The 27,288-nt window shown below is 41.0% G+C and overlaps 2 protein-coding genes across 3 annotated transcripts in view; both read left to right on the plus strand.

The window, feature by feature from the left end:
* The first annotated feature begins 1,574 nt into the window (after nt 1-1,574).
* Nucleotides 1,575-18,059, plus strand: senp7 (SUMO specific peptidase 7). Its single transcript, XM_051959089.1, has 16 exons — nt 1,575-1,801; nt 3,603-3,745; nt 5,282-5,410; nt 5,502-5,535; nt 6,992-7,219; nt 7,791-8,233; nt 8,439-8,566; nt 9,295-9,411; nt 9,518-9,634; nt 11,278-11,373; nt 11,452-11,663; nt 12,305-12,360; nt 12,470-12,513; nt 14,680-14,748; nt 14,819-14,969; nt 16,214-18,059. The coding sequence occupies exons 2-16, from the start codon at nt 3,740-3,742 to the stop codon at nt 16,346-16,348; spliced, it is 1,965 nt and encodes a 654-aa protein (XP_051815049.1). The 5' UTR covers nt 1,575-1,801; nt 3,603-3,739; the 3' UTR covers nt 16,349-18,059.
* A 2,205-nt stretch (nt 18,060-20,264) lies between these two features.
* impg2a (interphotoreceptor matrix proteoglycan 2a) overlaps nt 20,265-27,288 on the plus strand; it is a 39,826-nt gene continuing 32,802 nt past the window's right edge. Inside the window, exons 1-5 of one of the 2 annotated variants that reach the window (XM_051959215.1) lie at nt 20,265-21,380; nt 22,005-22,229; nt 25,752-25,918; nt 26,734-26,759; nt 26,867-26,899. In XM_051959215.1, the coding sequence (XP_051815175.1) occupies nt 21,302-21,380; nt 22,005-22,229; nt 25,752-25,918; nt 26,734-26,759; nt 26,867-26,899 (530 nt within the window). In that variant the 5' untranslated portion in view covers nt 20,265-21,301. The remainder of the gene's footprint in view (nt 21,381-22,004; nt 22,230-25,751; nt 25,919-26,733; nt 26,760-26,866; nt 26,900-27,288) is intronic. The other variant, XM_051959216.1, reaches the window with a different exon arrangement.

Here is a 27,288-nt window from a genome sequence, read left to right on the forward strand (position 1 = left end):
GAATGATGTCCACACAGCTTTGCAAACTGACCAGATTCACACCTTGACGTTGTAACAAAGCAGAAGAATGCACAGAGTCTGTGTCTCATTGGAAATCTCTTGATAGTTGCAACATTCGTGAATAGTTCTGGTCTGCAGAAAGGCAAAAACATCAACAAAACCTTTCTTTTTAGCAAGAGTTTTATGAGGTGATCAATTCTAATCCCACATCTTGCCAATGAATATAAGTCTGCAGCCAGTTAGACTCGCACAAAGACTGGAAAGAGGGAACAAGATCTGCTCAGCAGCAACTTGAGCAGTTCCTGGCTGTTTTCTGCTCTTGTCACATTTTTACTCATTCTAAGCTGATTTGTCATCTTGCAATAGAAAGTCCTGTACATCTGTGGGCACAGCACAGCCATGGCTAGAAGTAGTGTTAAATCAGAAAACAGTTCTGATGAATTAAATCGTTAAAAGAGTAGAAAGACTTTGATTGCTTATTTTAAAACAATGAAGCAACATGTGTAGCATTTTTTCCAAGTGAAAGTTCCAGAAAAGAGCCAAAAATCTGGGCTTTATATGCTTAAAGTTCTTTACTACTTACGTTTTAGTGGATTCCATGCTTGTCTTCTATTTGTTTTGTGTAAATACAGTTTTTATTTTTCGCTTAAGCTGCAGTCAATTCCAGCCATTTTCAGTACAAAAAATCGCTAATTTTCTATTTGTAAATAAAAATATGACAAGAAATGCAGGGAATATTGGACGCGCATTGCGAGGTGCATTTCCTTGAAAACAACCTATTCATGGATCATATCATATACCGTCTTCAAGACATGTTTTGGACAAAATATTTTACTGGCTTGTGTCGTCTGGATGTCCAAGGTTGGATTATGGCCGTTTTTTTGTGGAATATTTTCATCTGTGTGTAATAATGAACCTGGAAATGTGAGTCGCGCTGTGTGCGTTGAAGCCGTGTATAGAGAACGGATGGATGGATATTCGTTGTTTGTTGGACAAATGTGTTCATATTACCCGCTGTGGTAATCACATCTGAAAGTGGTTTATACCGGCGGATTCATGAGAATCTAAGCTTTCCATCGGCCTATAGTGTTTGTATAATCGCGTTTGCAGTTTCAGACCGCGGGCGGGACACTGCAACGCAACTGAAGCGCAACGGGTTAAAAGTCCTCGGATTTTTTGTCGAGTGACTGTCGGTTGCAGCTGAGTCATTAATGGTTTGACTTCTGCACAGAATTCTGTTTTTCACACAATCAGTTGGAGTAATAGTTCATTTTTTCCATCCTAATATTCCTGACGGTGCAGCGCGTCACAGATGAGCCGTTTAACGATTGTCAGAAAGTTGAATATCTGCAGATTTGTTCTGTTTTTACTGTTTCTGGCTTTGATAAATTTTTTTATAACAACATACCTTTCAAACCTGCTGGTAGGTTTTGAGGTTCTGAGTGTTAGAACTCGCTAATTGTCTGAAAAAGGCTAAATGGAACTCTTCTTGTGGTTAAACATGTGCCTGTGTTCGGTGCCGCTTCATTCCGAGTTGTTTGGTAAATGCCCTGTGTGCTGTGGTGTCTGAACAGAAGAGGAAAAGGAAAGATTCCAGTCGCAGTGCAATGGAACCAGCAGCCCCAAACGCCACCGCGAGAGCGTGCTTCGCCTCACGGGGAAGATGGCAGAAACGGGGAACCGGTACCGCCCAGTATTTGTCAGGAGGAAAGTGGGGAAGACGTAGATTTGGAGAACCTGGACCGCTGCATCGTGCAGTTCACGGTCGGAGGAGACGATCAGGCCAGCCCTGCTGAACCCAGTGAGTAGAAATTACCTCTAACCTGCTCATTTCTCTACCTCTAAGAAAGCTGTGCCTTTTGTGTGTGTGTGAGCCGTATAGCAACTCATTAGCAAAATCTTGACAGCATCTTGATTTGAAAGCATTCAGTATATGCCCAGAAAAGAAATGGTTCATTATCGCACGTTCTTCCACTGAAACGCATCAGGGCACACAATCAGTCGCCACAATTCAGACACTCAGAGCCCAAGTTATGACATAGACACCAATATATCCTCCGTTATGCAATAGAGCTTGAACTAGACTGGAGTTTTGAGGCCAGTGTGGATGTTTACTTGGGCTGGACCCGAATATCCGAATATTCATTCGCTACGGCGGTACCAGATATTAATTTTGGTATCCGAATATTCGGACGTTATCGGGCGTTATGCGGCGTTACTGTCTTCCCTCCGCCTTCGGCCCACATCGGCTCATATCGACTCATCGCATCCTGTGATCCAGAGACCAGAAACCACTAGGGCTGGCCGAATAGTGGTTTCTGGCCTCCGAATATTCGGGCCCTATTAAGACGAATATCCGAATATTCGTTCCACCGGTAACGTCCCACCTGAAGTGGGGTGGGAGTTTGCGTGCGCGGAGACGGCCGATAGTCGGATTCGTTCGTCTGGTCTCCCGGTTCCACATTTTGCCCTCGTGTTTAGTTTTTAGTTAAACTGAAGAATTCCCAAACACCGGTCGTCAGCATCTTGTCTTGTGTTTATGGAACAAAGTGAAGCGTGACGTCAGAGTCGGCAGCCACACCCGGCCATTTGGGTGGTGTTTACAAACACGAATGGAGGAGCCGAAATGAGCCAAAGAACACGGCGGAATGAGCCGAAATGGGCGCGAAGGCGCAGGGAAGAGACGAGCTCCGAATATTTTCGTCTGGGGGAGGAGGGGGTGATCACATCAACATCTGTGTATATGTTTATGTGATCACAGGACGAGATTGAGCAGATGTGGGCAGAAGGTGGAGGGAAGACAGTAACACTGCATATTCTGTCCGCCCGGTGACATCGGGGTGGGGGTGGGGTGGGGTGGGGGGGTGGGGGGGTGGGGGGGCGAATATTCGGATACCAAATTAATATCCGGATAGTGCCGTAGCGAACGGATATTCGGGATATTCGGGACCAGCCCTAGAAACCACTATTCGGGCCAGCCCTAATGTTTACATGTAAGAGGTACCACTTACTACTTTCAACTAATCATTTGCTTAATAAACACCAAAATCCAAAATCTGTTACCCGTTTAGATCACTTAACCTTGTAAGACCCACTGCTGCAAACATACATCAGCTGTTTTAATTTATTATTATCTATCATATACATAAAATGACTCATTCCCCACATTTGTGATCTGAACTGATAAAATCTCCCTGATTTAACGTCGACATGACTTTACACTGACAGGACTCGTCTGGTTGGTTTTACTGTCTCCTGTCCTGAGCAGGTCCGATCATAAACACCTAAAGAGTTTCATTTCATTTCAGCTCCACAGAATCGTTCTGCTTCATTTTCAGTTGTTTCTCTGCGTCGCATCGTCTTTAGCGGACTGAAGAGTGCTCCGTTTTTATTGCGTTGTCCATTTGTCTCGCAGTAAAAGATTTTCCTCTGTCTTTTGTTGTTTCTGCCGTTTTATTGGCTTGTCTTCTGCAGCTCGAGTGTCTAAGTAGCTCTATTTACCGACGTGTCTTTCCCAGGATCACTACTGTCCTTACTCTGCTTTAAAGCCCATTACGGTGAATTCACACCAGCCCTCATTCTTCTTTTCTGCTTGTTTCCAGTCGTGCTGTCCAGCGATGATGAGGAGAGCGGCGTTGTTTCTCAGGCCATCCATACGTTGGCCAGTGTGAAAGACACGGTAATACAGGGACAGTCCTCAGTGAAAGCTGCCAGACAACGAGCGTCCCACATAGAGGACATGCAGGTTAGTGGAATGTGTCCTATTTGATCCAGACAGGTTCAATACATCACAAATGTATCTTCTATTAATAATGTCTGTGCACTTTTTATTAAAAAAACAGGGAAAACAAGCTTCAGACGTGTTTCTAAACTGAGCCCAGATTAACCCTGCTGCTGTCTTCATTTACGGGCACCAAAAATCTTGTTTTCTTGTCTGAAAAAAATCCAAAAATTCCCCAAGTTTCTGAAAGACCTTTAGGAAGAAATAATTCCTTAAAAGTTTACCTTAGAAGGGTTATTTTAAAAAAATAATTCCCCAAATTTGGCAAGAAAATTCCTGTAAATATTTTCAAAAAAATGAGTAAAAATCTTCAAAAAAATGAGTAAAAATATGTAAAATGATTCCCATATATATCAGTAAACCTCTAATATTTTCTTTAAGAACATTCACAAAAAAAATCAACTAAAATCCAGCGAAATTCACTGGGATTCTTTTTGTTGTGCGTTTAGGAGACAGAACAGACAACCAAGTTCTTGCTGTGAAAAGTTTTAAGCAGAGTTGTTTACCTCAGGGGCTGCACAGTGAAGTAGTGGTTAGCACTTTCGCCTTGCAGCAAGAAGATCCCCGTTTCAAATCCCGGCCTGGGCCTGGGATCTTTCTGCATGGAGTTTGCATGTTCTCCCTGTGCATGCGTGGGTTTTCTCCGGGTATTCCGGCTTCCTCCCACAGTCCAAAACATCCATCCATCCATCCATTTTCCTCCGCTTATCCGGGGCCGGGTCGTGGGGGCAGCAGGCGAAGCAGGTCGTTCCAGACATCCCTCCCCCGGCGACGCTTTCCAGCTCTTCCTGGGGGATCCTGTGGCGTTCCCAGGCCAGACGAGATATATAATCTCTCCAGCGAGTTCTGGGTCTGCCCCGGGGTCTCCTCCCAGACGGACGTGCTCGGAAAACCTCCAGAGGAAGTCTCCCTGGAGGCATCCGAATCAGGTGGCCAAACCACCTCAACTGGCGCCTTTCAATGCGAAGGAGCAGCGGCTCTACTCCGAGCTCCCTCCGGATGTCTGAGCTCCTCACCCTATCTCTAAGGCTGAGCCCAGCCACCCTACGGAGGAAGCTCATTTCGGCCGCTTGTATCCGCGATCTTGTTGTCCAAAAACATGCTGAGGTTAATTGGTTACTCTAAATTGCCCGTAGGTGTGATTGTGTGTCTGTATATGTAGCCCTGTGACAGACTGGTGACCTGTCCAGGGTGTCCCCTGCCTTCGCCCGAGTCATCTGGGATAGACTCCAGCACCCCCATGACCCTAGTGAGGATAAAGCAGAGAATGGATGGATGGATGGATGGATGTTTACCCCAGTTTTCCCGACATAAATTGCCCAGGGTTGTTACGATCACCACCACTAGATGGTGCCAAAGTAACAAATTCACAAAGCTTCTACAAAGAGTCTTCCCGGCTTCTTCTGGCTGTGCTGTGGGTGTCACTGTGATGCTTTATTTGCCGCCACATCGCCCTTCCTGCACCGTCCTCCACAGACTGCATGTGTTTCTGTGTTGCAGGTGCTGCAAGTCGATGCCGGAGAGGTTCCTCACTCAGTGACAGGTTGTCTGAGCTACTCCTGCATGGGCTTGGCCTTCTCCGCTCTGCACTGTGGAGGTTACCAGGGGAAAGCGAACGGAGGCATCGTGGTAACTGAGATAAGACACAAATACAGGCATTTTTGATTCCGTATCCTCATCAGAATCTGATCGTGTCATGCTTCTTTTTCTCCCTTCACAGATAGCAGAGGAAAAAATCATGATACCACTGACAGGTAATACTGTCATTTTTAAAAAATAGTCACTATTATACTTTAGTCTTGGTGGTTATAGTCTTCACTCTGAGTCCTGATGTGGAAAATGGCTCCAACTCTTAACCTTAACCCTCCTGTTGTCCTCATTTACAGGCACAGAAAAATATTGTTTCCTTGTCTGAAAAAAAATAAAAAAAATTCAGCAAAAAAATTCCCCAAATTTCTGAAAATTTGCAAAACCTTCAGGAATAAAATTCAAATAATTCCTTAAAAGTTTCCCTTAATAGTTGTATTTAAACAATCCCCCAAATTTGGCAAGAAAATTCTTGCAAATATTTTCAAATGTTCCCAAAAAATCCTTAAAATATGTAAAGTGATTACATATATATCAGTAAAACTTCTAATATTTTCTTTAAGAACATTCACAAAAAAAAATCAAGCAAAATCCAGCAAAATTCGCTGGATTTTGGTTGATTTTTATGTGAATGTTCTTAAAGAAACATTTTTAGCATTTCTTTTTTCCACCAAAAAATGTTCAAAGATTTCCCAAAAATGTTGAAGATGTGAACATCAGAAGTTTCACTGTGGAAATATATTTTTTCCCACATTTTCAAACTTTAAAATGGGTCAGTTTTGACCCACAGGACAACGCGAGGGTTAAAAAAAACTCATGCATATGCTGAGATTTTTGTGAGACACATGCAGAGGTCACACTGCTGATGGGAGTTTGATCTGAATAAACATCAACAAATACTAGAAGGATGCATAAATGTATATATATATATATATATATATAAATGATAAAGAGCCTCCTGAGTTTGCTTCCACACTCGTCTTTCCTTCATAGTCCTGTAGAGAATATTCCTTGATCAGCTTGTCAGATCACACAGTTTGTAGGAGCATAAGCTGCTGCCTGTCGTCGCACAAATGTCGACACAAAGAGAAACCATCTCGTCTTCTTTCGGTCAAGCTGTCTGCACACCATCCTCTCCCAGCTTAGCGGTCTGTTTCAGTTATTTAAGTGTGTTTGTGGACTCGGATTAGACCCTCGAGAGCCAAATGCACTCCCGCCTGTGAACACATGAAGTTAGCTCAGGTAAAACAGATTGTGCCACAATAGTAAAAAATGAGCAGTGACACTTGATTTAAGTGATATTTCATAATAATCTAAGCAGTGGAATGACCTTTTTTTTTACTAATGCAATGCCATATACTACACATTCCTAATTAACAGTTAGATTTTTGTAAACTGATATATCCCACTTATTGTAAACTCTATAAATACTTTAAATGCACTTGTTTAAAGAAAGTCGTACCTACATGGAAAAGGCTTGGCAGTTAAATGTCATATGTCACTGGGTCCTCTAAATCAGGGGCGTCTATTGAACTGTTTTCTTTTACAAGAGGTCGAGATGGTTCATAAAGTGGCAGCAGATCGGCTGTATTTTATGCTAACAGCACCTCCTGTCGTCCTCAGACGCTAGCGAGCAGTTTGCGCTGGTCTTGAGCTTCGAGCGGAAGGAGCTGAGGAGGTACAGCGTTTGGGAGAAGCAGGAGCTGGAGGCACGACAGATTCGCTTCAGCGACGACGACGAGCCCTGTCCTGCCACCGTCCTGCTGCTGTGTTTGTCGGAAACCGCTGCTGCTGAAATCCAGGAGGACCTCAGCCATCTGTGCGCCAACTACAATGGAGACGCAGACGCTGGTGAGACACAAAGTTCACGATCCGTCCCGAGCAAACAGAAGTGTCCGACTTTTTTGTCTGTGTTGGATTACGGAGATCTTTTGTCCATGAATGCTTCTGCTGAAAGTCTTTGAATGGTTGACGCTGTTTACCACGCTTCTTTAAGGTTTATTACCAACTGTAAAATGTCAACACACCGCTGTGAGCTCTGCTCTCGGGTGGGATGGCAGCTTTAGCCACCAGAAGGATCCATCATTGGTATATCTTCATATATAAGGCAATACTTGGACTGCTGCCCACCTGCATTTGCTCCTTAACGGCACAGGAAAGTCGTGCTCTTCACTCGCTCCGTTCATAAGATCATTCGTCGCTTTCATTTCCGTGTGTTCGTACTGAAGCGGGTAAAAAGGCTTTAGTTTATCTTCACCTTCTTCCTGGAATATGTTGCAGAAAGACTGGAAATTAACTGAGTTCATCTCATTGAATGCTTTTAAATCTAAGCTGCCAGTTCTTGAGTCCGTTTCCACAACATGCAGTTGTTTTTTAGAACTTAAATTAATGTAAATTTAATTATTTTATTTTATTCTAATAGGGAAAGCCAGCCCATTCGTCCTGCTGACTCTCAAAGATCCTCTGGAGGGGATGGAGGGAGCGTTGCTGCGCTCTTTACTGGACATTGACTGCCTCAATAGTCTGGCACACGGAGAAGCTATCCTAACCTGCGACATGGACAGAGTGAGCGGTTTGAAAGACGACCACTCTCCTGTTCTTTCTCTGGATGACAGCTTGGAGCTGATCAGAAGAACTGGGCTGGACTCCCACCTGCTCTCCATGCTGGGCGTGACGAGCACCGACCCCCAACTCAACGAAGACACGAGCGGTTCGCATTCTGACGGAGACAAAAGCCTCGTAACGCACGCCGAGCGGGAGGAGGAGTCACCGAAGGAGTCGGAGTCGGAGCCGGAACCAGAGCAGGAAACGGAACTGAACCCAAAGGAGGATCAGAAGGAACAAGAGCCGGAACCTGCCGCTGATGTAAGTGACTCTTTAAAATGAAGCTTGGAAGGGAGTAATCTGAATATTTAAATTATGTATACACCCAAAATAGATCTAAAATTTGCTAATCCTGACACAAGTGTGAGTATAGCGTGCAAATTTAAGCAACACTCTTGGCAGAAAACACCTTTTTCTCCTCTTAATAATCATCTTCGTGTCCCCTGCTGGGCGTTTTCTCTCACAGAAGAAGAAGGAGGAGCCCAGTCCTGCATACACACTGTGCCATCGTAGAACCAAAGGATGCTACTCTGTGTCGCTGTGCAAACCAGACTCCAGCTGGACTAAATATAAACATCAGGGTTTGGCCCGCAGGTCAGTCACCTACACTGTTCCATAATAATGCAGCAGGGTTTGACATCTGATTCCCAAATGAGGATTTGTCATTTTCTCTCAGGAATAAAGATATTGTAGTCATTTGGGTGTCACTAGTGGAGTGTTTTAGTAGCTTTTATGTAGAGTAAGAGGAGCGCTGACATTATAAACTAACGATAGCCCTCCTGTTGTCCTCATTTATGGGCATCAAAAATGATGTTTCCTTGTCTAAAAAAAAAATCCGAAAATTCAGTAAAAAAATCCCCCAAATTTCTGAAAATTTGCAAAACCTTCAGAAGGAAAATTCCAATAATTCCTTGAAAGTGAATTTCGCTGAATTTTGGTTGATTTTTTTTTTTCGTGATTGTTGTTAAAAACTTTTTTTTCCACTTGTTTTCCACCAAAAAATGGTCACAAATTTCCCAAAAACTGTTGAAAATGTGGAAATGGTCACTGTGAAAATATGTTTTTTCCCCACATTTTCAAACTTTAAAACGGATCAGTTTGAGCTGCAGGACGACACGAGGGTTAATGAGTAGAACTAGAAGGTGAAACACTGAATTTTCTCATGAAGAAAGTGTATGTTATGTATTTAATTGGGTCAGTTTTTGCACTTTTGTAACCTTTCTAAAACTGCAGATGCTTTTCTACACACATGCTGCTGCTGATCAGATCCATCATCTATGGTCCACTAATGGCACGTTATTTTCTCCTCTTCCTCCGCTTAGGTTGATCCAGTTTCCGCCTCCGCCTTTGAAAGGAGGAATATCGGTAACAATGGAGGACCTGCAGTGCCTTGACAGTGGACAGTACCTCAATGATGTCATCATTGACTTTTACCTCAAGTGAGTAACACGTTTCTAATCGGAAGACAATAAACTGACTTTGTTTCCTTGTGAGTTTGTGGTAAAGAGAGTTTTGAATTGACGTGTTGATGTGTGTTTGAATCAGATACCTCCTCCAGAACGCGTCTGCCGCCGTGGCCGAGCGCTCCCACATCTTCAGCAGCTTCTTCTACAAGCAGCTGACACGGAGGGACAACGCCAGCGAAGGCGCCAACAGCGACTCGTAAGTAACGGTCACGACCATCCGTATAACTGGAAGCTTTACGTCCCTCATCCTTTAACTGTTTATTGTACAGAAGTTCAATAAACCTGGGGTCAACATTAAAAAACATTTTTCAGTGTTTCCCCAGGTGTTACCAACAGTATGTAAAAATGGTTCTACATAATGTCTGTCTATCTGTCCATCCATCCATCCATCCATTCATTCATCTATCCATCCATCCATTCATCCATCCATCCATCCATCCATCCATCCATCCATTCATCCATCCATCCATCATCCATTCATCCATCCATCATCCATTCATCCATCCATCCATTCATCTGTCCATTCATCCATCCATCATCCATCCATTCATCTATCATCCATCCATTCATCCATCCATCCATTCATCTATCCATCCATCCATTCATCCATCCATCCATCATCCATTCATCCATCCATCATCCATTCATCCATCCATCCATTCATCTGTCCATTCATCCATCCATCATCCATCCATTCATCCATCCATCATCCATCCATCCATTCATCTATCCATTCATCCATCCATTCATCCAGCCATTCATCTATCATCCATCCATTCATCCATCCATCCATTCATCAATTCATCTGTCCATTCATCCATCCATTCATCCATCTATCCATTCATCCATCCATTCATCTATCATTCATCCATCCATTCATCCATCCATCAATTCATCCATCCATCTATAATCCATCCATCCATTCATCCATTCATCCATTCATCCATCCATCCATCTATCATCCATCCATTCATTCATCTATCCATTCATCCATTCATCAATTCATCCATTCATCTATCATTCATCCATCCATTCATCTATCATCCATTCATCCATTCATCCATTCATCCATCCAACCATTCATCTATCATCCATTCATTCATCGATCCATTTATCCATCTATCCATTCATCCATCCACCTTCCAGTGGTTAGCTTGAAGACTGTGGAAACCTTGAAAATGTGCCATTTCTCATTGTTTTTAGCTTCTACCTCTGATAAACTGTTGAAGTTTATCAAAGAAAAAAGACGGCGTGTATTTCTGTTTGTTTGAAACTACCTTTTACCAGTCCATCCAGGATTTTTAGGGCTTCTTTCCAGATTGTTGCGTCCCTAAAATGCCTAAATTCACAGCAGCTTTTCTAAAAAATCTAACTTCTAAGATCTAAGTTGAGATGTTTTAAGCGTGTTTGTCGCTATGAAATTGCAGGAGACAGTGACAATTGCTGAGATGTTGCATTTTTTTCAGCTTTTAGAACGTGTTTCAACATTTTAATTGACAATATTTCTTCCTAAACTAATTCTTTAACATGCTCCAATCCATTTCCACAAAAGCTGGCGCACCACGGTGATTGAACAAAATCGCAAGGTATTCACAGATATTGGTTGAATTTGCAACACAGTTCTCACAAAAAGACAAGCAACACATCCAGTCACTTCATAAGTTATGAGCTTAATGTTGCATTCAGCTTAATGTGTGGATAAAAAGAACAGAATTTGCTCTGCCTCCATTCGCTACCATCTTCTTAACATGTTCAGCTTTTTGGTGGATTAAAACGGTGCAGCACAAGTTTATTATATCTGGAGGCCCAGTATGAAATGTTGTTTTTCTGTCCACTCAGCTGTCAGCGGCAGAGACGACACCAGCGGGTGAAGACGTGGACGCGACACGTGGACATCTTCAAAAAAGACTTCCTGTTTGTGCCCGTCAATCAGGAGTAAGTTAAATACAGGAAAGGCTGCGTACACTCCACTGGGACGCTGCTAAGTACGTGTGTTCCTGTCTCTGTGTTTAGGGCTCACTGGTATTTAGTCGTCATTTGCTTTCCTGGACTGGAGGAGCCTAAAATCGAGGCCTGGACGGATTCAGAATCGCAGAAGGGAAAAAGCCACAGCGGGACAAGCGAGTCACAGCGTCAAGATGAGGCCCAAGGAAGTAAAAGCACGAGTGAAAATGCAGAGACGCCACCTACGTTAAACCGCAGTGACGCTGTGGAGCCAGAGACAGGTAAGTCTGACTCAGTGATGCCTGCATTCTGTGCCAGGATCTGTCTTTAGCGTGTAAAAGTCACTTACTTCTGCTTTTTGTTCGTGTTTTAACCTTCGTGTCATCCTGCGGGTCAAAATTGACCCGTTTTAAAGTTGGAAAATATGGAAAAATATATATATTTTCACAGTGAAACTTCTGATGTCCACATTTTCTACATTTTTGGGAAATCTGTGAACATTTCTAGTGGGGGGAAAAAAATGTTAAAAATGTTCCTCCAGTGAATTTCGCTGGATTTTGGGTGATTTTTTTTTGTGAATGTTCTTAAAGAAAATATAAGAAGTTTTACTGATGTGTAATCACTTTAGATATTTTTAGGATTTTTCTGGAAGATTTTTACTCATTTTTTTTGGAAAGTATTTACAAGAATTTTCTTGCCATTTTTTTTTAAAATAAAACTTTTAAGGTAAACTTCTAAGGAATTGCTGGAATTTTCTTCCTGAAATTTTTGAAATTTTCAGAAATTTGGGGAATTTTTTTGTTGAATTTTTGGATTTTTTTTAGACAAGAAAACGGTATTTTTTGGTGCCTGTAAATGAAGACAACAGGAGGGTTAAGGTTAATTTCAAGTTGACAAAGCTGATGTTAATGTTTGCTTTCAGGTGTTTCAGAAAATGCTCCAAAAGAACCCACCAAAGAGCCACCACCTGGTCCAGTAGTAAGAAAAAAGGCCTTTTTTTGCTCTCAGGGAATAACAGTGTTTTCTGAATTGCCTTCAACTTTGTCTTTATCTGTTTTTGCAAATCTGTCTAATTGTGTCTCTGCAGAACTGCACAGAGCTGACATGCAAGAAAAAGACAGTTTGCAAGAGGTAAGTTTCACCTTTCAGCTGCTTGACGTATGAAAATGAGACCTTCTTTACGTCCATAGCGGGGCTGTAATCACACTTGTATTTGTTCCAAACTGAGGGTATGAAGTTTCCACCGTTTGGTACGCACTCTGAGCCAAACAATTACTGTCAGAAGTCTATTTATGGAAACGTGCTTTCAGAAACTGCAGCTCGCGTGCTCCAGCTGGAATGTTTTGGCAGCGCACGAGCTGTTGTCCATCAGACGTAGCATGCTAGCAGGGTTAGCCTTGAGAGCCGGACAGCTGGACTCGATTATTAATAAACTCAAATTCAACATTGAGTGTGAGTTCTCATGCTCACTTTGAGTTCATCATCAGTCAGTTGACCTCCACAGTGGAATCTGTGGTGCCGATGAAATCACAACCTCCTTAATCAGCATTCGTTTCTGACAGTTTGGTCAATATTTGTGCAATAATTCTGTCACTGAAGCAGGAAATGCTCCTTTAAGATGCATTTTGCGTTTGAATTTTTGTTGCACAAAGTTGCTTTTTAAACATTGAGTACAATCTTTTTGACTTGTCCTCTTATGGTTTTAAAGTCCAGAGTAAACGGCATGTGGTGTTTCTGGCAAAGCGAATAAACGTGCATCACATTTCAAACACTCGTTCATCAGGCTGTATGTAAGGATTACTTCACCTCAAGATGTTGTTTGAAGCTTCTTAATACACTGAAGTGCTAGCCTAGCCGCGCTAGACCCATGTTCTGAAGGCACAGGGGTCTAGGGCCGCTCGACAGGGAGGGAGGCGGGCTTAAAGGTTGTCTATCAAATCACTCTGCAGCAATTGGGTAGGTACACAACCAATCAGCGCAACAAATAGGCTGACGGAGTTCCTAGAGCGCCGGCGGATTGTGGCTAAGTCCCATTAGCTTCCCAACCAGCGGAGCCAACTGGTATATAAAGGATTTGCCATATCCCGTCGGCATAAGTCCAAATACGTCTTTCTTCTCAATGAAACACTTCAGTGCCGTCCTTTGTTTATCTTTCAGGTTGAATTTTAGCTTCAAATCTTTAAGGGCTGTGGCCAAAGCCAAGTCCAAAGATAACTGTTTATTGTGCGCCGGTTGTTTCTGTCAGAATCGTCGCGCCTCTGTCGTCACTTCGTTACGCCCGCCTTCTGACTCTACACTTCATGGTGATTGGTCCGGCCAGTTTTAGGAGAATCCAGCCTCGAGCCTTATGGAGGGTAACTAGACCCACCCTGGCAGAGAATTAAATTCGTTGCCGTGGGTTGTCTAGCGCGGCTAGGCTACTGAAGTGCTGCTTTGGTAGAAAAATGGCATTCCTCGGTTTAGAGATATTCAAAGAAGAAAGATATCTATATTAGGAATTGAAAAAATGGTGTAAAAAATATGTTTTGCAGATTTTCTGTTTTAAGTTACAGATATTTTTGTTTTAAAACACAGTGAAAAATTACACTTTTCAGTCATTTTATATGTTGACTGAAAAAAATAATTTTTTTTTACCTTGTAAACTTCAATTACACGCTTTTACTGTTTTTAAATCCACAAACAGCTAATTAATAAACATTTTGCATATATTTGCAGTCATTTTTACAGTTATTCCACGGTTTAATATTTGAAGAAAAAACCATGTATATTCAAAATACAAAAATAGAAAAACAGCCCAAAAAATTTCTATTTTACTGATTTTTCCTGTTTTTTTTAAAATTGCCAAGACTTTTAATGTGGACAGTCTTCCCAGTTTTATGCTGTTTTTCAGCTTTTTAACGTGAAATAATATTTTTTTTAAACATCATTTTTCGAAATATTTTCTGTAATTGAACCAAAAAAGGAAAATCTGTAAAATAAAAATTAAGTTTGTTTTCTTTTCTACTGTTTTTCAGTTCAGAATGTGTTCTTTCTTTCTTTCAGAATGTGTTTTAAGTCTCGACTGACCGCTTGAGATTGGATTTCACGGTCTGTGTGCAGACTTTGTTAAACGGATAAAATGCCCATTTAAGCTTCACACACAGTTAAGAAAAGTGATTGTAGTGTTTTGTTTTTGCACATTAGATAAGAGAGATTCAGAGTGTGTCACAGTTTGCTTTCTGCTCTTTCGTCGTAGTCGTGTTTCCACTAACCTGAGTGAAGGTTGAGTGGATTTAAACTCATCTCTCCTCTCTGTAGGCCGTGTATTCTCATCATGGATTCTCTCAAACTTTCTCTTCACGAGCGAGTAGTCAAGCTCTTAAGAGAGTAAGTATGGTGCCTTAAATCCGTCTGTTTGCGTTGACGTGTCGTTAAGTAACTCGTGTTCGTCTGTCAGGTACTTGCAGTCAGAGTGGGAGGTCCGTCGCGGTTCATCGAGGGAGTTTGGTCCCGATCAGGTGAAAAGCTCACACTGCCAAGTCCCCCTTCAGGACAACAGCAGCGACTGCGGCCTCTACCTCCTTCAGTACGTCGAGTGTTTTTTGAAGGTAAGGATTTCGTGTCTGCTGTCTTGTAATGTGGGCTGCACAGTGGGGTGGTGGTTAGAGCTGTCGCCTTGCAGCTAGAAGATCCCCAGTTTGCGTCCAGGCTTTCCCAGGAACTTTCTGCATGGCTTGCATGCATGTGTGGGCTTCCTCTGGGTTTTTTTGACTTGTAAAATTCGCAGTTTCCCCTTTGAATCGCTCATATGTTGAGGGGTTGAACGTACACCCTCTGTCAAAAGTTTTAGGACACTTTCTCATTCAAATAAAGTAGAACCTGTCCTACAACTTTTGACAGGGGGTGTATCTACCAAATTTGGTACACATATGCAGCACATCAGGCTGAACAAAAAAGTCAGTGACAGCCACATTCCAAACCCAACAGGAAGTGAGCTATTTTGCGTTGAAAGTCCGATTTTGCCCATTTTTTCATTTTATCAAGAGCGAACTCCTCCTAGGGGGAAACTCCAATTCACCTCAAATTGGGCCAGTACATACAGGAGGCCTTAATGATCCAAAGTTATTAAAATCTTTTTCCAAAGTCAAAGAGCGTGTCCGTGGCGGCCTCTGGAATTTTGATCCTTCGCCATGAAATTTCAAATGCTGTGTAAATGTCCTGAACATGCTCCAATCTGCCTGAAACTTTACATGTATGATCAGAGTCCTGCCCTGATCACATCCATATGATGGAATACACCCCCTGTCAGAAGTTGTAGGACAGGTTCTACTTTATTTGAATGAGGCAGTGTCCTAAAACTTTTGACAGGGGGTGTAATTTCGTTGGTGCTGCTCAAAGCATTTTAGATTACAGTAAAAACTCAGCAGCTGTTGTGACCATCAGAGGTTTTATTGGCACTACTTGTTTAGGTGGTTGCAACAAAAACTGTTGATAACGCTTTAAAAATAAAAAGAAGTTCTAGTAATTGTTTTCCTTCACTTTTACAATCCTGAGGTGACAGCAGGTACCTCAGACATCTCAAACTCTGAAAGCTTAAAACCAAACCTGTCATGTAATGTCATACCTGCATTTACTCTGATGCTGTACTGAAGTACACATGTGAGGTACTTGTACTCACGGTTATTGTTTTTACTTTGTTACATTTTAGAGAGAAACATTCCAATTTTTTACTTTACGGTATTTATTCCACAAATTTCATGTTGATTTTAGGCCTGAAAACAGCAAAAATGTCAGCTATGATACAAAAAGTCCCGTTATTCCGCATTAACCCGGCGACTGATTCTACCTGCAGGACCCTGTGGTGCACTTCGACCTCCCTCTACGTCTACGACGATGGTTTCCACGGCAGCAGGTTCGAAGGAAACGAGATGAAATCAGAGATCTGATCCTGAACCTTCACCGATATCAGAACCTGGACGAAGCGTGAGAGCGGCTCCACTGCTGCGTCACATTCCCGTAGCCGTCGTTAATCACTGCTCATACTGAGCAACGGACAATTCAGCCTGAACTGAAAGCATTTTCTTGAAGCTAGAGTCTGTTCTTTTCTACAGCGACCTGAACAAAACACGTAAACCTTGGACTATCTGTGGGTCTGTTGGTGAATAATTAAAACCAACACGTTCCTGTCCATCAAACTGCAGAGGCTTAAAGTGAACATGCAAATGTTTGTACACCCCGAGACTTTTTACCGATTGCTTTTTCTGAGGAATATTTTACAAAAAGGGAGTATTTGTATTTATTTTTTTTATGTAGGGACACTGAGAAGAGTGTAGCAATGGTAAATCACACTTTGTACAGAAGAATCAGTTTTAGATGAGTTTATTTGCTTTTCTGGCGTTTTATGTAATGTCTAGCTAACAGTTCAGTTCTCAGCCATGAATTTCCCAGTGACAGCAGTTTTACCGGCTCCGCATTCAGTCCGTGGAAGTTTCCAGAAACAAACTAGTAAAGCCTCAGGCCTGTGCCTCACTCTGTTATCCCGTCAGCCTCTTGCATCAAAGCTAAACTCAGCGTCCGACTGCATATCTGCGATCTTAGACCCAAAGATAACAGTGGGACGCTGCGATGTCAGCTGACAACAAAATAACAGACCAAATCTACAGGGTGTCGAAAAAAAATGTACAATGGGAGTGACTACATCCTCAAGAGAAAATGATGCTTCATAAGGTGTATTTTGGACATAAAATGTTTTATTCTGCAAATTTCAAATGAAAAACTCTGGGGAATGGTAATTTTATAATGTTCCAGAATCATTACAGATGTTGAATGTGTGCGCTGCTTCTAAAAGTTCTGAAAGTGACGGCCGTCCACATCCTTTTTTCCCCACACAAACGGGATTCCTCTTGAAGCCGCTTATGCCACGTCCAAATCTGCTTTCCCGTTGGCGCTTGTTTATGAAATTTTCTAACAGATTCACGTTGTGCGTTCACATGTGACTGACTTTGGGCGTCCTTTCACACACACAACGTCTTTTCTGTTGCAGTAAACGGCACGTCCATTCCTGAAAGCAGAAAAGTACAAGTGATTACACTTTTCTGAGCAAAAAGAGCAACCAACTTTTAAGCAATTCTTCAATTTTTTTGGGACACCCTGTAATTGTTAAATTACCAGTGCAGCCTACTGTATACCATCACTGACGCCATCAGCCGACCCTTTCTTGTAAAGCAGTAGCTTCTGTAGACACAGTAATTATAATGTAAAGAAACACTTTGGTGGAAAATGTGGGTGAACAGGTTTTCTTTCACGTCATCTAAACTATAGAAAGGTGTGTGCTGTCATCAGTCAAACTACTTCCTTTTAAAGATATAAGAATCTAGATTGAATTTAGCATGAATGTGGCTCGCTACAAGTTGAGGGGTGAACACGCACTGGCATGTTACCGTTTGTTCCTGAATGAAGACCCTTTATGACCCACGACACGTTCAAGTCCTCCACTACTGTTGCCTAAGTTCTCCCCGGCAGAGATCGATCTGGATAGTCTCGTAGTTTTCCCCCTTTTTGTTCAGAAGTTTTTGTCTCTTAACGCCTACTAATGTCTTCAATGCAAAGTTTTTTTAGACGTGTTTTGAATGTACAGGTACTGATGCCAAGATTCCTTTGGTTTCAATGTCGTATTAAAGTATACAGAAGAAACTTCATGTCCTGCTGTTGGTTTTCCTGCTGCAGTTAGTGATTCCAGTCTGCTCTATGAATTACTAGGGCTGGCCCGAATAGTGGTTTCTGGCTTCCGAATATTCGGGCCCTATTAAAGATGAATATCCGAATATTCGTTCCGCCCCGTAACGTCCGGCCGGTGGTGGGCGGGCGGGCGCGCTTGTGGCGGAGACGGCCCGAATATTCGGATCCGTTCGTCTGGTCTCCCGGGTCCAAATTTTGCCTTCCTTTTGTCTTTAGTTAAACTGAAGAATTCCCAAACAGCGGAGGTCTTCGGCATCTTGTCTTGTGTTTATGCAACGAAGTGAAGCGTGACGTCAGAGTCGGCAGCCACCCGGCCATTCGGGTGGTGGCATAGACTGTATATAAAGATGGACGTAGCATCTGGTTCCAAAAATGAAGCCAACCCGGAAGTGTCAAAAACTTGCAATATCACGCCGTCCGCTAGGGTTGGCTCCAAAAAGCTTTTTCTCCATAGACCACAATTCATTTTTGGAAAAAATAAAATTTGATAGACTGATGCTCTACAGCTCAGGATGTTTTTCCCGTTAGTTTTCATGGTCAAAATGAGAGATCAGGTGGCCGATCTTAAAATAAATCAATACTGAATTTTAAATAAATCGTTAAAGTTGGCCCAGCCAGGGGGCGTGGCTATACTTGATAGACAGCAACAGAAGCCTCTGTGGTAAAATGTGGGCGGGACAAGAGAGTCCTCAGCCAATCCTGCTCCTAGTTGCTCTCCGATCCAGTCTGTTTGATGACGCTTTTTACATCACTGGCTCCAAAAAATCCAAAACGGCGACCAGGAAGTAGCAAAATCCGGGCTTCATTTTCTTGGCGTTGAAACCAACGGGTGACGTCACGGTTAGTTCACGCCTGGGTGGTGGTAACAAACAGGAATGGAGGAGCTGAATATTCGGATACGAAAATTAATATCCGGATTCCGCTGTAGCGAACAAATATTCGGATATTCGGGATATTCGGGATATTCGGGTCCAGCCCTATGAATTACTGGTTGAAAACTTTTTGTTCAAGGTTGACCACTAAAGATGAGCACTAAAGGTTGATAAATGAATTGTTTTGAGCCTCGAAGTTGTTTTTTTTTTTTTTTTGCTCACACTGTGTCTTAGACCAAAACTTTTCCTGTTTAACACGCGCGTACGGTGCAATGCATGCTGGTAAAATGTGTGCAGAGGGTTACAGCTTAGGTGTCTTTACCGTTCCTCAGTCAGATCCCCTCACAGTCTGTCAGTAATCCTCCTACCATGCTGGACGCTGATGTGTCACAACCAGTTAGCGATCACGGTGTCTCTAACTAAAATTATATGAACAGCAAACCACTGAACTGTCTGCACAGTCTGGCTTACGGTGACGTCAGAAGGAGCGTTCGTGAGCTTTATCATTCCGAAATGCACAAGTACATGAAGTAAACTGCCAGAATGCAGCTTCTAAGGCCTGTTTGGCTCCATTTTTTCAGTTTTTGTGGAATCAAGCACTTACATATTTGCTGAAATGTTGAAGAATAGACTTGCCTTTTCCATGATTTATGCAGAACATCTTCATTTCATTGATGAATGGTTCATCTGTTTGGAACTAAATCTAAAACACGGGAAATAATTTCTGTTTCTGGCACTAAAAAAGCAATTTTCAGTTCCACTGGTTGGTCTTTTTTTGGCTGTTTTAGTAGAATGGTTCAGGAGATGGTGCTGAATATCCCAACAAGTATTAGATGCAGCTTAACCCTCCTGTTGTCTTCATTTACAGGCACCAAAAAATATTTTTTCCTTGTCTGAAAAAAATCCAAAAATTCAACAAAAAATTCCCCAAATTTCTTAAAATTTGCAAAACCTTCAGGAAGAAAATTCCAGTAATTCTTTCAAAGTTTCCCTTTAAAGTTTTATTAAAAAAAATCCCCCAAATTTGTCAAGAAAATTCTTGTAAATATTTTCAAAAAATGAGTAAAAATCTCCCAAAATACTCTAAAAATAGTCATTAAATATATATCCGTAAAATCCAGCGAATTTCACTGGATTTTCATTGATTTTTTTTCTGGATGTTATCAAAGAAAATATGAGAAGTTTTACTCTTCATTTTTAGATATTTTCAAGATTTTTTGGGGAACATTTTCACTCATTTTTTGAAAGTATTTACAAGAATTTTCTTGCCAAATTTGGGGGATTTTTAATAAAACTTAAGGAATTTTTCTAATTCCTGAAGATTTTGCAAATTTTTATAAATTTGGGGAATATTTTGCTGAGTTTTTGGATTTTTTCAGACAAGGGAACAGTTTTTTTTGGTGCCGGTAAATGAGGACAACAGGAGGGTTAAATGTTGAATATGAGCTTGTTAGCAGTTCTGTGGATTTTGCTGCAGTTTTTGGCCCTCATTAGTTGCCTCATTCTTCTCCTTTTCTTTCTTTTGCCGTGCCATATCTAACGCAGCTACGTGAAGAAAAGAGGAGGCAGATTTCCCCTTTTGAAAACAAGATTTTGGAGTTTGGGGTCAGAGGTCGACTCCTAAGCCCTCGACTCTCACTGCTGCTGCTACTGAGAGGATTTCAGCGGCGTGGACGGCGTCGGCTACGTGCAGGAATCCTTTAATGAAGCTTCTTGTCAATTCACTTCTTTAACCAGCCACAGTTAAATTTGCTTCCCCGTATGATCCTGCTCCGTGTGGACTGATGGGACTTCTGGGTGGGATTTGCTTGACTTGAGCCGATGCCAGAAACTGTCCTTCAGCTGAATGACTCGTGTCGAATCCTTCCAGTCAATCCCTAACCTCCCTGAGATTCCTCCTAACGTGTTTACGCATCTTGCCGCTTGATCGTGCGGCCTTTGTTGCCCCGTCCCTCGTCCACGTTTCCACCACACTAAGCGCCCTCCCTTTCCCAGCGCTGCTCCAGTAACTTCTTGGCGAGCTCCTCTAAAAGGCTTAGAGTAAACAGGATTAGAGAGCATTAAAAAATCCTCCTCTCTCCACGAGCCATCTGCCTATCTACCTGAGCCAGGAGCTGCCGTCCCCTCATCGCCGTGGGTCACACCTCTCCTCAGCCCCGGAGGGAAGCAGGAAGCCGCTTCTTCTGTTCTTCTTTTGCCTCCGGAGAATTCTGAACTATGCAAACCTGTAAAAAGTTGTTGTCGTTGATGTTACGTGACTTGAGAGGAAACACGTATCTGCTTGATCCTTTTCCGAGTCCACGGATTTAAAGCACAATCGCGGATTTAACATGAGCTTCGCATCTTGGAGATGTGTTTTCTATGTTGTTGTGTTTAGTTTAGTGGCCCTTTTTCTGGACATAAGGACCGGTACGTATGAAGAGTTAACTTGCAGTCTTCTTGCTCACAACTTATTTAACCCTCCTGTTGTCTTCATTTACGGGCAGCAAAAAATATAGTTTCCTTGTCTGAAAAAAAATCCAAAAATTCAACAAAAGATCCAAAAATTTCAGAAAATTTGCAAAACCTTCAGGAAGAAAGTTCCGATAATTCCTTAAAAATTTCCCCTAAAAGGTTTATTTAAAAGAAAAACTCAAATTTGGCAAGAAAATTCTTGTAAATATTTTCAAAAAATTAGTAAAAATCTTCCCAAAAAAATCCTAAAAATAGTGATTACATATTTATCAGTAAGACTTCTAATATTTTCTTTAGAAAATTCACATAAAAATCAACCAAAATCCAGCAAAATTCGTTGGATTTTGGTTATTTTTTTGTGAATGTTCTGAAAAAACATTTTATTTTCACCAAAAAATGTTCAAAAAATGTCCAAAAAATGTTGAAAATGTGGACATCAGAAGTTTCCCTGTGAAAATATATATATTTTTCCATATTTTAAAACTTTAACCTGGGTCAGTTTTGACCCGCAGGACGACACGATGGTTAAAGCACAGGTGACTTATTTAACTAACTTTTTTTCTTGCTGTGGTGCCCCAGATGCGACACTGGAAGGATCCTCTATGGGATCCCTGCCTTACGCTCAGGAGCCGGCGCCGTTTCCACGTATCGCTCGTATATCTGATGTGAAGGCGTCTCATGAAGGCCACGCGGTTGAGTCTCGACGGAAGAGGAACATCCTTTTCCCGAGCGGAGTCAAGCTGTGTGCCCAAGAGACCCTCGAGCAAGTCGCTGCGAACCACCTGAGCTACTTCCACCTCAGAGGTAAGACATGAATCTCTGTGGATTTGTCTTCGATCTGACCGTCATCGTCGAGGTCTGAGGACACGCGAACAGCCGGAGGTGGGGTCAGGACAACAACAACAAACTGAAATCGATTAGATTAGGTCGCCCCCCAGTGTGGCTTTTCCCCAAGACGCAGCTGTCCAGTAGGCAGGAGTGTAAAGCTCTGCTGAGTTAACAGAATGGGATTCCCCAGGTCCAAGAATGCCAGTCTGTGCAATTAGGCCTCATGAGATTAACATCCAAACAGACTGTGTTGCACTGATGGGGTCGGTTTACCCATTTAGCAAAGGAGGAAGATTTCCTCGCTCACCTGGTGGTTTGCACCCACCAGGTGAAGAAGAGCTTTCTAACCTCTGTGGGACTGATCTAGTTAAATAAATGAATAAATCCACACAGTGTTTAAGATTCCCTTTACATCTGTGCTTTATTTATACTGTTTAAGAGCACTTTACTCGTTGGCACTGCACTTATCAGGATGAAACTTGAGCCACAGAAATCATCTTATGTATCTCCAGCGTTCGCTCTTTGTCATTACCCACAATGCAATGCAACAGCCGACAAACCCGGTCAGGGATTTGTGTGTGTTACGCCACTAGCAGCTCGTTGAATGAGAAAGTGTCCTAAAACTTTTGACACGAGGTGTATGTCTGCATGACTAGATACCAGCCATGTAATGTAATGCCTGCATCTACGACAATACTGTACTGAAATACACATTTGAGGTACTTCTACTCACGTCATCGACTGCTCTCTAGCTTTTCCTTTCTTACATTATAGAGGGAAATGTTCCACTTTTTGCTTTACGGCATTTATTCCACAAATGTAGCTACTTTGTGTGTTATTTGCAAACAAAAGTCAAGTTATTTAGTAAGTTAAACATAAAATATTGTATCCTGTTGTAGAATAAACAACCAAATTGAATAGAAAATATTTTCAGTTAGTTCCAACTCAACCAAGTATAACAGCAGTAAAGTGTTAAGAATCAATCAATAATAGGCAACAAACGGTTAGATGAATTTATACATACAAGATGTGTACTTTACATAATCAAAGCGATCTGATATTTGAGCAAAAATCCAATGGAAAAGATGCTAATAAATTAAAATTAATCTAAATAATCACCAAGACATTTTAATTAATAAACACAACTAAGAATAATGCTATAATTTTCCAGATACTGTAGATGGATTATCACATATTTTTACTTTTGATCATCAGTTTTGATGATGCTACTTTTATTCAAGTACTGTTATAAATGTGGAGCTACTGTTAGTTGTAAATACACTAAATACTCCTTCCACCACTGGCAGATAGCTGCATGAGAAAATGTGTTTTTTTTTGTTAGATTTCTTTGTTTGACACCTAAGACGCAGCTATAAAGAAGGGGTTTTGTTTACTGCAGTGAGGGAATGTTTAAAATATTAAACAGAACAGACGTTTGCTGCTTCAGATTTAGCGTGATTCACGACAGCGAGAGACTTTGTGTCTGTCTGTGACGGTGAAAAGTTGAGGTTTGTTACGTAAGTGAGATTTGGATTTGGAGGTGTCCACTGGTGTCTCAGACGGCGTTGATCAGGGAAGCAGATCAGAACATATGTCTGTGGGCTGATCAGTGTTTTGGATGGGAGCCCAGTAGGCTGACTCATGAAAACACAGTTATGTCACAACCACGTTTCCACGTTACCGCATCAGATCCCAGCCTCGGTTTGGGCCTCAGAGCTTCCAGATAAGAACATCAACGTCTGACACTGTTTGAAGTAGATAAAGATGATCTTATTTCCCTGATGGGGAGCAAGTAGAGCGGCTTTGTAGCCTTAAATACAGAAATACAAGAACAGCACTCAGAGAGCGCAGTAACCCTAACCCTAAGGCTGCTCTGTCACATGATGGCATTTTTAATAACAATCTACCTTGCATTGAGGACAGGCGTGTGTTCTGCATGTGTATGTTATATACAGATACTGAATCACGTGACCTAAATGTGTAGTGGACTCAAACACCCCCACAATTTAATCAATCGTTCCTTGTATAATTTCTGACTAATAAGTCCTGATAAGTCAGAAGATTTTTTGTAGGACCGAAATCATTCGTTCACTTGTTTTCAGAGTCAGAAAACTTTATTTGTCCAGTGGAGGGCAATTAAAAAAGGCATGTCGAGTTGGCAGTAATGCAAGAAATTGAGTATAAAACAAGAAATTAGACAGAAGTAAGACAAATAAAACAAATCGGGATAAATAGTAATGCTGTCAAATGATTCAAATTTTTTAGTCAGATTAATCACAGGGTTGCTGTGGATTAATTTGATTAATCACGATTAAATATCCATTTTTAATCTATATTAACCGCGTTTCATGTTGCACAGACTCAAGAAAGAAGGAAATATATGTATTTTTTATTGTTATTTTATCTGATTGCTCTGTTTTTATTACATGACTGTTTTGCTTTTATCTGTTTTATATCTTAAATGTAGCACTTTGAGATTTTGCCTAAATGAAAAGTTCATTATTAATAAAATTGTATATATGTGAATATATATATATATATATATATATATATATATATATATATATAAATTATTCATATTCCATAGCAAATTTTAACTTAAAACTGCTTTTAAATATAAACAAAAGCTGAGAAATATTTTTTTCCTTAATGATGCCTCTGGTACATCATCTTATTATCTTTTGGGAAACACCTGTGTCATTTCCAGTCACAAAAACACCTTGCTGGTTAAATGAAAGTAACTTTAAGTCAAAATCAAAGAGCTAGAAGTATGAATAATTCCATACTTGACTGTTCGATCGTTCACATTTCTCACTGAGACGTTTCAAGTCTTCCATTTCGAGTTGTGAGTTGCTTGGTTCAATCACCACCAGATTAACTGCCCATTTCCACATGTGCAGCGGTAAGTCTACTTGGACAAACTGCCCAAAATGCGTTGCCAGAGACCTTTCAGGGATTTTGAGTCATTTTGCGCTGCAGATGGGTTAATTGCGTTATTTTTTTTATCAGATTAATTATGATGATGGATTCATTCACATTAACGCTTTTATTTTGAAAACCCAACTAATAGAATAATATAATAGTAACTTAGTGCCATACCAGTGCAAATACAGATGATGTTGTCATGGTTACAGTGACGCTGTGCCGCTATCTTGCAATGATACAGAAATCTTTATCTAATCTGTGGATCCAGACTGTAAGCTGCATCACTGCCAAAATCTAATCACTTTGTCCTTGTTTCATTTCTGACTTTCCCTGAAAATTTCACCAAAATCTGTTGGAACGTTTTTGAGTTATGTTGCACACAGACGGACGGACAGACAGACATACAGACAAACCAACACAGATTTATCACATGACTCGGCAGAGACTCCACCTCCTTGGCAGAATAATAATGTAGAGCTTTAGTGACAGCCCAAGACAAATGATTTACTTTGAAAGCAGGTACTCGTCAGTTTGTTTTTTTGTGTTCATGGTACCATTCTTTGGTCCCACCAGTGTGCCAGGAGACCATATGGGAGGCGTTCAAGATCTTCTGGGACCGACTGCCAGAACAGGAAGAGTACCAGGGCTGGATGAGCCGATGCCAGGAGGGCTCAGTCACGGCAAAAGATATTGGCAGCTACTTCAGCCAATCAGAGGAGCATCAGACTCTGGTGAAACAGGTGAGGGAAGGACTGATGATAGAATATCTCTACAGCATCATGAAAAACAAGCATCATTTAAGATTTTCCCCGGAATCTCCCCGTTTTATCAAATTACAGACAACCACGAGATTACAAGGGAAAAAAATCTGCAGTGCACCCATAAAATAGAATAAAGATGCTACTTCTATCTACAGAAAACATTCATATTTTCACAGATATATTTTGCATTTTAATTGAATGTACCCAAGTTATTATTACTTTACAGAGTTGCCATAGAAATATAAAGAGAAATAAATAAATAAATGAATAAATAAATAAATGTGGAAATATAAGGAGAAATAAATAAATAAATAAGTAAATAAATAAATGTGGAAATATAAAGAGAAATAAATAAAAGGAAAGAGCAGAAAAGGTAAAAGCAAAGACAAAATTTTCCTTTTTATTAATTAATTAATTAATTAATTAATTAATTTGTCTTTATATTTCCACATTTATTTATTTATTTATTTCTCTTTACATTTCCACATTTATTTATTTATTTATATTTTGATGTGGCACTCCTGTGACTCCATACTTGTTGTCTTCAATTACGGGCACCAAAAAAAGATTTCCTTGTCTGAAAAAAATCCAAAAATTCAGCAAAAAATTCCCCAAATTTCTGAAAATGTGGACATCAGAAGTTTCCCTGTGAAATATATATATTTTTCCCACACTTTCAAACTTTAAACCGGGTTATTTTTGGCCCGCAGGATGACACGAGGGTTAATAAAATCACAGCTATAGTTAAACATCGGTTCAGTATAACATCTGATAATGTTGCTTTTCTCTTCCAGAGGATGTCCCTGCAGGGTTTGAAAAGGTAAGAGGATTTCACCACCTCTTTCTCCCATGTCGCTGATTCATTTCTGGTCTCATCATTGAGTGCGTGTTTTGTAAACGTGTCATTCTTCCCGTGTCATTCTGTAGTGAGCCCACCAGGTCCTGGCAGCATATGTGCAGGTGAGGTTGTCAACCTTACCTGTTCATATTCCCACTTCAAATCGCTCACGTTTGCTTTTTTTTTGTTTGCTTGTGTCCTTTTTTCATTAGACTTAGATATTAGCATCCGAGCTTTAGCGACAGTTGGAGTTCCCCCTCTAAAGGATAACACTGTTTGCATCATTTTATCACTTTTATTGTTGACATCAAATCCAGTGAAAAGACCAAAACCAAAAATGAATTCATCCAATAAATGGAGTTATTGTCAGTCATAATAAACCCCTTTTATCAGTTATATGTACTACAGAAACAAAATGTAGCTGTTAGCACATACAAGTGTTGTTTAATGTCTTAAATAAATTTCCACGCACTCACATGAGAGTAAGTTATAAATAATCCACTAAATGTTT

Source organism: Acanthochromis polyacanthus, chromosome 14 (assembly GCF_021347895.1).
Source record: "Acanthochromis polyacanthus isolate Apoly-LR-REF ecotype Palm Island chromosome 14, KAUST_Apoly_ChrSc, whole genome shotgun sequence".
Taxonomy (NCBI): Eukaryota; Metazoa; Chordata; class Actinopteri; family Pomacentridae; genus Acanthochromis; species Acanthochromis polyacanthus.

Bases quoted from the DNA above. Each gene is read 5' to 3' on its own strand.
- senp7 (XM_051959089.1), top strand. The intron at 11,374-11,451 runs GTAAGTTAAATA...CTCTGTGTTTAG, and splicing joins TTTGTGCCCGTCAATCAGGA to GGCTCACTGGTATTTAGTCG. The intron at 12,514-14,679 runs GTAAGTTTCACC...TCCTCTCTGTAG, and splicing joins AAAAAGACAGTTTGCAAGAG to GCCGTGTATTCTCATCATGG.